At 59.0% G+C, this 13,299-nt stretch overlaps 1 protein-coding gene across 1 annotated transcript; it reads left to right on the top strand.

The window, feature by feature from the left end:
* The first annotated feature begins 123 nt into the window (after window positions 1-123).
* On the top strand, window positions 124-5,077 carry FEM1A (fem-1 homolog A). Its single transcript, XM_001515555.4, has one exon. The coding sequence runs from the start codon at window positions 247-249 to the stop codon at window positions 2,197-2,199; it is 1,953 nt and encodes a 650-aa protein (XP_001515605.3). The 5' UTR covers window positions 124-246; the 3' UTR covers window positions 2,200-5,077.
* The last annotated feature ends 8,222 nt before the right edge of the window (window positions 5,078-13,299 follow it).

The following is a 13,299-nucleotide window of genomic DNA, read 5'->3' as shown; positions in this document are numbered from 1 at the left end:
TGGACTACGTTTCCCAAGAGGCCCCGCGGGCCGTCTCTTTCGTCTCCTCCGGCCGCCATTTTGTCCCCCTCCTCCCTCCCCCCTTCCCCTCCCCCCCCCCGCGCCCGCCCCCTCCCTCGGCAGCGGACGTAAAATGGCGGCGGGGGAGAGGGCCGGGGTTGCGGCCTCCGCCGCCTCGCTCTAGTCGGCCCCGCCGCCCTCTCTCCCTCCCGGCCGGCCTATGGCCCGGGGGGCCCCCCGGAGGCCATGGATCTCCGGACGGCCGTGTATAACGCGGCCCGGGACGGGAAGCTGCAGCTGCTGCAGAAGCTGCTGAACGGCCGGAGCCGGGAGGAGATGGAGAACCTGACGGGGGAGGGCTCGGGCGGCGGCGGGGGCGGCGGCGGCGGCACCCCGCTCCTCATCGCCGCCCGCTACGGCCACCGGGGCGTGGTGGAGTACCTCGTCGACCACTGCCGGGCCGACGTGGAGGCCGGCGGCTCGGTCCACTTCGACGGCGAGACCATCGAGGGGGCCCCGCCGCTGTGGGCCGCCTCGGCCGCCGGCCATCTGGACGTGGTGCGGAGCCTCCTCCACCGGGGCGCCTCGGTCAACTGCACCACCCGCACCAACTCCACCCCGCTGCGGGCCGCCTGCTTCGACGGCCACCTGGACGTGGTGCGCTACCTGGTGGGCGAGCACCAGGCCGACCTGGAGGTGGCCAACCGGCACGGCCACACCTGCCTGATGATCTCCTGCTACAAGGGCCATCGGGAGATCGCCCGCTACCTGCTGGAGCGGGGGGCCCAGGTGAACCGGCGCAGCGCCAAGGGCAACACGGCCCTGCACGACTGCGCCGAGTCCGGCAGCCTGGAGATCCTGCAGCTGCTGCTGGGCTGCAACGCCCGCATGGAGCGGGACGGCTACGGCATGACTCCGCTGCTGGCGGCCAGCGTGACGGGCCACACCAACATCGTCGAGTACCTCATCCGGGAGCCCCCCGAGGCGGGCGAGGCGCCGGCCCCCGAAGACGCCCGGCCCCAGCCCCAGCCCGGGCCGGCCGAGCCCTACGAGAAGTGCTGCCCCGCCAGCCGGGAGGCGGCCGTGGAAGCCCTGGAGCTGCTCGGCGCCACCTTCGTGGACAAGAAGCGGGACCTGCTGGGCGCCCTCAAGTACTGGAGGCAGGCCATGGACCTGCGCCACCAGGGGGGCGCCTACCTGCCCAAGCCCGCGCCCCAGCAGCTGGTCCTGGCCTACGACTACTCCACCGAGGTGAACACGGCCGAAGAGCTGGAGGCCCTGATCACCGACCCGGACGAGATGCGCATGCAGGCCCTCCTCATCCGCGAGCGCATCCTGGGGCCCTCCCACCCGGACACCTCCTACTACATCCGCTACCGCGGGGCCGTCTACGCCGACGCGGGCAACTTCGAGCGCTGCATCCACCTGTGGAAGTACGCCCTGGACATGCAGCAGAGCCACCTGGAGCCCCTGAGCCCCATGACGGCCAGCAGCTTCCTCTCCTTCGCCGAGCTCTTCTCCTACGTCCTCCAGGAACACGCCACCAAGGAGAGCCTGAGCCCGCAGGTCGGCTTCCCCGAGCTGATGGGGGTGCTCGGGAAGGGGGTGCGCGAGATCGAGCGGGCCCTGCGGCAGCCCAAGGGCCCCGGGGACTGCCCGCAGTTCACCAAGGCCCTGGCCGTCATCCTCCACCTGATCTTCCTCATGCAGAAGGTGGACTGCGACGCCGAGCAAGAGCACCTCAAGCGCCAGACCGTCTACCGCCTGCTCAAGTGCAGCCCCCGGGGCCGGAACGGCTTCACGCCCTTGCACATGGCCGCGGACAAGGACACCACGACGGTGGGGCGCTACCCCGTGGGCAAGTTCCCCTCCATCCACGTCGTGAACGTGCTGCTGCAGTGCGGGGCCGACCCCGACAGCCGGGACTTCGACAACAACACCCCGCTGCACGTGGCCGCCCTGAACAACTGCCCCCTCGTCATGGCCGCCCTCATCGAGGCCGGGGCCCACCTGGACGCCACCAACGCCTTCAAGAAGACCGCCTACGAGCTGCTGGACGAGAAGCTGCTCAAGAGCACCATGCAGCCCTTCAACTACGTCACCCTCCGGTGCCTTGCCGCCCGAGCCCTGGACAAGCACAAGATCCCCTACAAGGGCTTCATCCCCGAGGAGCTGGAGGCGTTCATTGAGATGCACTAGCCCGGCGTGGGGCGGGGGCGGGGGGTGGATTGGGGGGGCGCCCCTCGCCCCGCCCGCCCGGCCCTCCCGTTTGTTTATAACAGGTTCTCTTTTTCGTCTTCCCAGGGAGGGATTTCTTCAGGCGAACTACCCTCACCACCTTCCTCCTCCTCCTCCTCCTCCTCTCCCTCTCCCCCCCTTCCCCCCCACTCCCCGAAGCAAGAGAAAGGAGTCAAGCAAGGGCAGCAAGTCTCTGCCGCCTCCTCAAGATAAAAGCCTTCAGGGAATTGCACTAGGTGAGCTTGCCTCCCGCCCCCATCCCCACCCCCGAGCCGGGAAGGAGGAAAGACCCAGGCTGTCTTGAAATTCCCCTTCCCCCTCAATCTCCACGCCGCCAAGGGAGGTCTTCGATGACCCTGCCCTGGTGGTGGGGAGAGAGGAGGTCGGCCGGGGTCCCAAAGCTGTGACCTTCTCCCCCACCCCCCCCACCCCCCCGGCCCAAAGAGAGGCTCACAGGCTGTCTGCAGCCCACTCTTTCTTCCCCTTCCGTGCCGGAAGAACGCCGCCGCGCTGCTTCGGAGCAGCCATGGGGGCACAGGGCCAGGGGGAATCTCAAGACTCAAGTTGGCGGATCAAGCCGCAAGATGACTCTACGATTCCGGTCTGACCCGCTCCCGTCCCTCCCCACCCCCGCCCCCCCAGTCGCCACCGTAACCGGGGAGCAGGCCGGGCTAGCTGATGTCTTGTAGCTGCCAGTCGCACCACTTTACTACAGCTGGTTTGGTGTTTTGGTTTTTTGGTTTTTTGATAAGCAGCCAAGTTGCAAGCACCGTACTGAAGTCCACTGTTTTTTTTTTTTTTTTTTTTTGGCTGCCCGTTTGTAAAGCTGGATTTCTGTTTTGTGAAATTTTTTTTCTTTTCCTGTCAAACTCAGTTTAAAGCAGGGAGCGTTTTGCAGTTCATTTAAAGCAGGTCACTAGGCCTAGCGGGCCAGTCTCACAGGGGACGCGGCTGGTGCCGCTCCACGGACCTCACTCTGGGTCTCGGCGTTGTTCCGGCCACCTCGTCCGGGGCCTCCCCGGCCGGCACCGAGAAGAAGCCGGCTACGCCGCTCGGAGGTCGCCTTTGAGAGATGAGCCGGAAGTCCTAGCCCGGATCGGATGGTTTCCACGCCCGTCACGTTTTTCGGTCCCCGTTTCTAACCTTGGGACAGCACGTGGTAGACTTTGGCCACGGCCGGGGTTTCCAGCCGTCGTCCAGACGGGGAACATCAGACAGGAGGCGGTTCCCAGGTGAGACCCGAGCGTAGTCAAGAGTTTTGCCAGTGGGTGTTTGGGGTTTAGAAGGCCACGCGCCGCCCCCGGAGCTTGGCTGGAAGCGAGCGTGTGGACAACAGCCGGGGCTCTCGCTGCTCGGGGTGAGAGGGGGCCCCCCTCCCCTCGCCCCTCCTCCCCAACTAGGACCAGGTAGTGGCGCCGGAAAGCAACGCGCTAGTGCAGGGGTTGTCCCTCGGGGTGGCGGGGGGGGGGGGGGGGGAGTTGGCGCCGTCCCATACCCGTTGGCAGGCGGCGAGGATGCCCGTGGACCGGCCGGCCCGAGGGCAAGGCGTGGCGGGAGATGAAGCGGCCGGCCCCCCCACCCCCCAACCCGCCTCCTGGGGGAACCGGCCGGGAGACCGCGGAGCTGATGCTCGAGCGCCGTCCCGGAGCTAACGCAGTAACGCCGGGTCGGCCCGCGTCCGCCACCCACCCGAACCGCCCCGGCCCCCCACTCCCCCGCCCCGACGAAACTTGGTCCGCCTTTTCGTTTTGCAGTGTTCACTTTGAAAGTTATTTATTGATAAATACAGCGATTTAACTTCTCTCGAAGTGGAAAAGTCACAGTTCTTGTTCTCGCTGAAACCCAGGATGAGCTGGAGAAAGTAGCCGGCTGGGGTGACAGAGGCAGTTCCTCATTTCAGAATGATCAGAAGGGAAACGGAAGTAGCGGGGAGGAGCCTGGCTGAGAATATCTTGGCACCGCCCGGGAGGGAGGGAGGGATGGCCGGCCGGCCGCGGCCTGGGCCCCGGTGGCCCGCTTCAGGGAGCCAGATGGAGCCGTCCCGCTCTCCGTCACTTTGCCCGGTTGGCCGGCGGCAGCCCACGCAGCTGCTGGGGCTCCGGCCCGATCTCCGTGGTAGACCTCGAGCCCTATCGGGGGAGGGGGGAGGGTCAGCTGGCCTCCTCTAGGGAACGTGAAGCCGTCAGGGTTCGGGTCAGGGGACTCCCCGGGGCCCCGGCTGCCGATTTTTAAGCCTGGAGCCCACTCGGTCACCAAGGGAAATGTCCCTGCCGGAGGGGTCAGCCCGGCTCCACCGCTCAGGGCCGGGGGGAGGGTGTGGGCTTGGGGAACCCCCACCTGGCGGCCCCTCTTCCTCTCCAAACCACCCTCCGGGGCCCTTATAGCTAGCAAGTGGCATTTCCTGTCAGAGGATTTTAAGCTGGCCACTTGGCAGAGCAGAGCACTTCCAGGGCGAGGGATCGTCTGATTTTTTTATTTTTTTTTCTGAGAAAGCGGCTGGCTGGCCTTGCCCAGAGAAGTCACGGTTCTTCCCCGAGCCACGGTTGAAACTCGCCGTCCCCCACCCAGAAGGGGAGGCGGGGGGGAGTAGATTTTGGTGTGTCTCATACCCCAGCCCCGTTTTCCCCTGTCCTTTGGTCCAGAAAGACCCACCCTAGGGTCTGGACCCAGCACTGAACCCTCCTCTCCCTCTCCTCCCCACCCCGACCCAGTCCATCGTCCTGGACTCGGTCCTGCCTTCTCAGGGATGTTCTGTTGATTCTTGATTGTAAAGGGCTTTGGGCATTGAAAACCCAAACGCTTAAATGCTTTTGGAAAAAAACAAAAGTGAGCAGCCAAAGCAAGTGCGTGTGTGTATTTTTAATGAACTCGGGCAGGAGGTCTGGGAAATGGCACGCCGCGGGGCCGGGGGGTGCGACAGGAGACGTGTTGCGGGGTCTGGAGCCCGCCGGCTGCCCTGGGGGCTCGCAAAAGATCCCAGACGGGGCCCAAAACCCGCCCACTCCTCTTCCCGGCCCTCCAAGTCCCCAGCCGTAGCGCACTCAGACCTCAGAAATGGAGAAAGACTGAGCTTCTAAATGACCTGGCCAGGTTCCTCGGGAGAAGAGCCGCCTGCGGAGGAAGTCAATCAAACTCAGTCGATCGGTCAATCAGTGGTGTCGATGGGGTGCTTGGCGAGACGGTTTCAAGGAGAAGCTTGTCTCCTTGCGGGCCGCAGCAAAGCCAGGAGGGAGGGTGATGCGAAACCAAGCCTGCGGCCTCGTCGAGTCGGGCCGGGTTTCTGCTGACGGGGTCTCGTGGCCGGCGGGGTGGTCACCGCCCGTGAGCCTCCCTCTTCCCTCCCAGCGCCCCCTCCCCCGAGGTTGGCATTTTTTTCCATCTCTCCTCCCGGTCCCTGCTAGCCCAAAGTTGCCACCTTAGAGCGGGGGCATCACATCGTGAGTTCACAGCCCCGAGCTGGTACCCACCCTCCGAAGCACGGACTGCATCAGGCAGGCAAAAGCTTAAGATCACGCACTTCGGAGACCACCGAGGATCACGCGGTCTGGGAGGGGGGAAACAGAGTTCCCCGTTCAGCATTGAAGACGGGGTTGGGAGGGGAGGCTCCCTGGCTTTTCCACACCCAAGGAACCACCTGGGGCTGCTGCGGTCCTGTCTTCACGTGCCTTACGCGGTGAAACGGTGGCCCGACCCGGGGACTCATCTGGCAGGAAGTGGGTCGTTAAGATGAAGGCATTATCGGGAAAGGGTTGGAAAACCAACCCGTTCTGCCACTAAGTAAACTCCAGGCCACCCGCACTTGGAATAGTAAGTACAGTCCTGGTCCCCACGCTTCGGGAAGAATGTAGTAGAGCCGGAAAGGGACAGAGGAAGACGTCTAGCGTGGTCAGCGGGATGGAGAAGCTGCCGAGTGAGGACAGACGGAAAGAGGCAAGACTCTTCATCCGGGGGAGATGGCGGCTGGGAAGGGGACAGGGTTGAAGTTCACAGAATTGCTGTTCTCCCCAGTCCTGCCACACTGGATGAGGAGGCATCCATCTATTATTATTATTACTAATAATTGAGTTTGTTAGGCACCTTATCACAGGGGGCTCATGATCTCAGCAGGAGGGCATAGGACTTAATCCCCTTGTTTCAGATGAGGAAACGCCTATAGAAGTGACTTGCCCAAGTTTAACTCACTAATAATAATAATGATGATGGTATTTGTTAAGCACTATGTGCCAGGCACTGTACTAAGCGCTGGGGTGGGTACAAGCAAATTGGGATGGATGCAGTCCCTGTCCCACATGGGGCTCACGGTCTCAATCCTCATTTTACAGGTGAGGTGACAGGCACAGGGAAGGGAAGTGACTGCCTAAAGTCACACAGCAGACACGGGGCGGGGCTGGGATTAGAACGCGTGACCCTTTGACTCCTAGGCCCGAGCTCGCAATTGTATTTATTGAGCACTCACTCTGTGCAGAACACTACTCGGCGCTTGGGAATGTACCACGCAACAATGAACAGTGGCATTCCCTGCTCACGACAAACTGACAGTCTAGATTGGGGTAGATAGCAATACAAATAAAATTACAGATGTGTACCTAAGTGCCATAGGGCTGGGAAGGGGGGAAGAGCAAAAGGAGCAAGTCAGGGTGACGCAGAGGGGAGTGGGACACGAGGAAAGGTGGGGCTTAGTCTGGGAAGCTCTCTTCAGCAAGGCCTTGAAGGCCGGTAGAGTAATTGTCGTATTTGAGGAGGGAGGGCATTCCGGGCCAGAGGTAGGACGTGGAGTAGGGGTAGGCGGTGAGGCAGGTGAGATCGAGGCACGGTGAGAAGATAGCACTAGAGGAACGAAGAGGACGGGCTGGATTGTAGGAGAGAAGTGAGGTGAGGTAGGAGGAAGCAAGGCGATGGAGAACTTTAAGAAAGGGTGAGGAGTTTTTGTTAGACGGAGGTGAATGGGCGACCACCGGCGGCAGAGCCCGGATGAGAACCCAGGTCTTCTGACTCACGGGATTGGGCTGTTTTCCCTAGGCCAACCCGCTTCCCCATTCATTCGTTGTTGTATTCACTGAGCACTTAACGTGTGGAGAGCACTGTACTGAGTGCTTGGGGGAGTACAAAATAACAGACACATTCCCTGCCCACAGCGAGCGTAGAGTCAAGAGGGACCCATCAAAGCTTAAGGGTGGTGGGTTCAAAATGAAAACACGCCTTCACCCTGCCGTGGGGGGAGGGGGCGGAGATGGAATTAGTTCCCACAGGAAGTTGTGTAGCCAAAACTATCAGCAGGGTCAAGAGATGTCTGGATCAATTGATGAGTCGCTTGAGGTCGTCAGAGGTGTTGCGGGGGGGGGGGGGGGGGGCAATGCCCGGGTGCCACTAATAGAGGCAGAGGACGGGGCCTGCGTGGTGCCGCTTGTAGATCTGATGAGAGGCTTTGAGGAGCCCTTTGCCCTGGGTGCACAGGTTGCCTGTACCAACCCCCTGCTGTCGTGAACGGAGGAGGAGGAAAAGGCTGACTCCTCTTGGGTGTTGGGCCAAAGTGACGTCCGGGTGACTAAGAGGGAAGGAAAAGAAAGTTACAACGTGCAGCGTGGCTTTGCCAAGTGCCTGTCTCCCTGTGGGTGGATTGACGGATGGGAGACTCCAACCCTGAAACGTGGAGCAGGAAGCTGTGCCGCCCCCCGCCCCCCCCCGCCCCCAACCCCCCCCCCCCCCCAACCAGTTTACAGCTAGAGACTTGCCAAAATAGCATCGTGGGCTGATAAGGAAACACCTCAACAACTAAAACAGCCCGTGGATTTCTCAGGAACTCGGGCGGGGTGGAGCAGTGTGGCCTAATGGGTAGAGCCCAGGCCTGGCAGTCAGAAGGACCTGGGTCCTAACTTGGCTCCACCGCTTGTCAGCAGTTTGACCTTGGGCAAATCACTTACCTCTATAGGCCTGTTACCTCATCTGTAAAATGGGGAATAAGACGGTGAGCCCCATGGGCTGCGTCCAACCTGATTAGCTTGTATCTACCCCGGCGCTTACTACGGTATCCGGCACATAATAAGCGCTTAAGCAAATACCATTTAAAAAAAAAAAAGACAGGGAGAGGAGCCAGCTCGGTGGGCACAATGAGGGGTGGGGGATATAAGCTGCTGTCTCTGCCCCCCTGACCATCTGGGCCGGGCTCCAGGCCTCCCCTCTTCCCCCTTCGGGATACGACTGGACTCCAGAGCTTCCAAGTGGGGCTGGAGAGACCTAGCTCACTAACTCTGCACAGCTTGTCCCCCTTCTTCCATAGCCCCGTCGTCAGGGGAGGGGCGGGGGGAGGCTGTGGGGGTGGAAACAATGACTTCACCCTCAGTTGGAAATTGGGGTGCATGCCAACCTCCAGCAGCTCCGCAGAGCTCCACATGTTTCTGGCTGTAGGCCCCTTCTCGATTTTCTGCCTCCTTGGCACCTCCCAGGTTGGGGGAGGGTGGAGGGGCCGTGCGCGGAAGAGAGAAGGGTCAGGGAATCCGGGGCAGCGGCCAACTCGTGAATTGGTATCTTTCCAGCCCCCCGGCCCTCTCTCGTGGAGTCTCAGCCAGTCACTTTCCCCACTGGTTGGATTTTTTTGGTTTTTGTCTTTGTTTCATGGCACTTCTTAAGCACTTAATGTGTGCCAGGCACTGTTCTAAGTGCTGGGGTAGATAGCTAATCAGGTCAGACGCATTCCCTGTCCCACATGGAGTCCATAGTCTAAGTAGGAGGGAGGAGGAGTTGATCCCCATTTTCCAGCTGAGGAAACAGGTCCAGAGAACTGAAGTAAAGGTCACCAGCGGGCAAGAGCCGGGAGTAGAACCCAGGTCCCCTGATGCCCAGACCTGGGCTAGTTCCCCTAGATCAAGCTGTTTCCCATGTTAGGCGGTTGTTTGTGTGCCTCAAAGGGGCCTCCCCACCAGGTTGCTGTTAGGAGTCAATTCCAGGACTCCTGGCAAACCAAACCACTGCATGGGTTCCATCCCAGCTAATAATAATAATCATGGTACCTGTTAAGCGCTTATTGTGTGCCAGGCACTGTTCTAAGCGCTGGGGTGGGTACAAGCAAATTGGGTTGGACGCAGTCTCTGTCCCACATGGGGCTCACAGTCTCAATCCCCATCTTCCAGATGAGATTCCTGAAGAACAGAGAAGTAAAGTGACTTGTCCAAGGTCACACAAAAGACAAGTGGCAGAGCTGGGATTAGAACCCATGACCTTCTGACTCCCACACCCGTGCTCTATCCACTCCGTTATGCTGCTTCTCCCATAGTCCATCCAGCCCAGGACCCCCGTCTCCAACCTGGGGGGGGGGGGGGGGGGAGGGGAGGGATGGATGGGTCAATCAATCGATCGTATTTATTGAGCGCCTACTATGCGCAGAGCACTTGGGAGAGCGCACTATAACAGTGTTGGTAGGCACGTTCCCTGCCCATAACGAGCTTACGGTCTAGAGGGGGACAGTCACTAATATAAACGAAGGAATCATGGATATGAACGTAAGGACTGTGGGATGGATGGATCGATTCAAAACCTTCCGATCAGTCAATCAGCGATGGAGTAATCGAGTAACTGACTGATCTTCCATCCTCCTTTCTCTCCCCGCTTCAGTCTGTACTTCACTCTGCTGCCCGGATTATCTTTCTACAGAAACGCTCTGGGCACGTCACTCCCCTTCTCAAAAACCTCCAGTGGTCGCCTATCAACCTTCGCAAGAAACAAAAACTCCTCACTCTTGGCTTCAAAGCTGTCCATCCCCTTGGCCCCTCCTACCTCACCTCCCTTCTCTCCTTCTACAGCCCAGCCCGCACGCTCTGCTCCTCTGCCGCTAACCTCCCCACTGGGCCTCGTTCTCGCGTGTCCCGCCGTCGACCCCTGGCCTACGTCCTACCTCTGGCCTGGAAGGCCCTCCCTCCTCACATCTGCCAAACTAGCTCTCTTCCCCCCTTCAAAGCCCTACTGAGAGCTCACCTCTTCCAGGAGGCCTTCCCAGACTGAGTCCCCCTTTTCCTCTGCTCCTCCCCTCCCCCTCGCCTCTCCTCCCTCCCTCTGCTCTACCCCCTTCCCCGCCCCACAGCACTTGTGTATATTTGTACATATTTATTATTCTATTTATTAATGATGTATATATCTATAATTCTATTTATTTTGATGCTATCGATGCCTGTCTACTTGTTTTGTTTTGTTGTCTTTCTCCCCCTTCTAGACTGTGAGCCCGCCGTTGGGTAGGAATTGTCGCTATCTGTTGCCGAATTGTACTTTGAATTGTGCTCTGCACACAGTAAGCGCTCAATAAATACGGTTGAATGAATGAGTCCTAGGCATGGTACTGAGCGCTTGGGAGCATCCAACGGTAGCAAGATGAGTTTCCTGCCCACAGGGAGCTCCCAATTGAATGGGAAAGGCCAACAAAAAGTACTTACAGATACGTAAAGCAGGAGAACGAGTTTAAAACGGGAAGCAGTTCACGTATCAGGATGAAGCTCCTGACCAAATTATTTAATGTACAGATGACTGTGTGGCTAGAAGTCTCCAAATGTACACCCCAGGTGCTAAGACTAGGTATAAAGTTCACAAACGCTCCGGGTGGGTGTTGACCGATGCCGCTTGGATGTTGTGAGTTGATCACAGAAGGCTTCCTGAAGGAGGTGGGATTTTAAAGATGGAGAACGCTGCAGTCTGCTGATATATTTGGCTGCCCAACGTCCTGTGAAAGTGAATTCCATCTGCTCACGCACCCGCACTCCTCCCCACCTCCAATACGCACGTACCGGGTAGAGTGGTGTTTCCTGTGGTTTATCCGGAACCTGCTACCGTCCAGCTCCCGAGGTGTCCCCTCGTCCTGGTGCAGTGGCTTTTGGGGAACAGCAGCTCCGCGTCTGCCCCGGCTGCCGCCCCCTTCCTGATTCTGCCTCCCTCGATCCTCTTCTTATGATGAGGGGGCTTTCCCCGCCGACCCCCACCCCCCCCCGTGGCTGTGACGACTGGGATGAGAAAAGGTTCCAGAGCCCGCCACCCTCCACCCGGGGAAACGTCCGGAGAAATTCTGGGTTTTCTGCTCTTTTCCCCCTGTTGACGTGAGAGTTCCTCTCCCAGGCCAGCTGGGGCCCTGACTTTGGTTTCTCAGCAACACGACTTCCTGTCTGAGGCCTTCACGAAAACAGGCTAGGATGGTCACCCCTAGAGCCGGAGGGGCGGGGGGATGGGGCCCTGAGGAATGGGGCGGAGGGAGAGCCTAGTTTTACTGTACAGAAGGCCAATGCGGTGGATGCCAGAGCTGCAGGCTAGATCTGGGAGCTGAGAAGAACTCGCTTCTAGCCCAGGCTCTGCCATTGGCCTGTTAGGTGACCTCAGCGCTTCTGACGAATGAGAATAAGACTAATCATGGTGTCTGTCAGGCACTTACTACGCGCCAGGCACTGAGAACAACGAGCCCTGCATCCCCTGGTCTCGTGAGGGTGAGGAGAAAAAGATCATGGATGGGAACGTGCCCGGGGAAGCGTGACATACGGTCAAAGCGTCGAAGGCCATCATTTTGCTGAGACGGCCCGTGGCCCAGCCACGGGGAACTGTCCGAACGGGGAGGAGGAGGGCAGGACTGGGCCAGGAGCGTCCAAGGTGGAATTTTCCCAGAAGCTCAGTTCCGCTCTCTCCCAAAACCTCGTCGAGGACCGGGATCCAGAGCCCCCCGGACCCTCGCGGAAACCCTTAGGTCTCTTCGGCCCAACTCGGAGCCTCCCGTGCGGTGGAAGTCTTTTTTTGGAGGGGGTGGGCGGGCGGCGCAGTTGAGGCTGGGAGTCCGGCTCGGATGGACTCCTCTCCCCCTCCCCTCCCCGTTGGAAAACCCATCTGGGGAGGAGAGGGCCATCCCCCACCGCTCCCAAAACGCTGGCCCGTCGGGGGCGTCCGACTCTAGACCGTGAGCTCGTTGTGGGCAGGGGATGCGCCCCGTTCTTTGTCGTATTCGCCCAGGTGCTTAGTACAGCGCTTTGCGCCGAGTCAGCGCCCGATAAAGGTGATCGAATGAAAGAATCCAACCCCCCTCCAACCCTCCCCACTCCACCCAGTTTCCGTCGGTGGGAACTTGGCCGCCTTTTCAACGTTCCCCAGCAGGGGGGAGTGTCACCCGGCAACCTTCCCTGCTTCAGTTTAGCCACCATTAGGGGCTGGATGATTTGGGGGGTTAAAAAATAATAATAATCTATCCCCAAGGGAGGGGGGAAGCAGGGGGAATGATCAGGTTTTATTAATAATTTTATCTGCATTAAATCACTCTTAGATTTCCAAGCTTTCGGCTTTGATTGTCTGGCCCGCTCCCAACATCTGCACAGTCCATTTTTCTTTGGCCGTAACAATCCTCTCTGGCGTTGGCAGATGGCTCAACTCCCGCCCCCACCCGGCCCATCCAGCCAGACTAAGGCCACGTCGATCCGAACCTTAGCAACGACCAAGCCTCCTAATGCACGTCGCCACTACGGCGATAGTGGAAACGTGGACGGTTCAACCCAACCCGTGTGGGAAATTGGGAATCGACTTAATCCGAGCCTGGATTCCTGCCTGTGGAAGGTCAGGCATTGGGAATGACACGCCAGTTAAATTAAGTAAAAAATATCTACGTTCAACTCATCGTCAATAGGATCGACGACCTTCCGTTGGACTGTAAACTCCTTGAGAGCAGGGATCTGACTTTGGCCTTCCCCCCACAGACACACGCACAAACACACCACCCACTGGTCCTGGGGTGCAGACTAGGGGCTACTTTAGAAAATTAGAACAAACTCTGTCCTTTCCTGGGAGACCTGAAATACCGAAATACTTTCTGCACAAACTTCCAATCATAAGCATCCTCCCTAGAGATCTGTGGACTCACAAATCTAGTTTCTCTTAGAACTTTTCACTGCCGAAATGGACTGAAGAATGTTCTATCAAAATTAATTTTGGGGGTGCTTAACCTGATTTTTTTTTTTTAATGAACCAGGTGGGGATGGTTGAGGTAGAAATCAAGTTAAATTAGGTAATAGTTAAAATATCTGTCTTCTACTCGCCATCAATAGGATTGATTAT

This window comes from Ornithorhynchus anatinus, chromosome X1 (assembly GCF_004115215.2).
Source record: "Ornithorhynchus anatinus isolate Pmale09 chromosome X1, mOrnAna1.pri.v4, whole genome shotgun sequence".
NCBI lineage: Eukaryota > Metazoa > Chordata > Mammalia > Monotremata > Ornithorhynchidae > Ornithorhynchus > Ornithorhynchus anatinus.
This window is presented reverse-complemented; position numbering and strand designations above follow the sequence as displayed.

Bases quoted from the DNA above. Each gene is read 5' to 3' on its own strand.
- FEM1A (XM_001515555.4), top strand. From the start codon at position 247: ATGGATCTCCGGACGGCCGTGTATAACGCGGCCCGGGACGGGAAGCTG.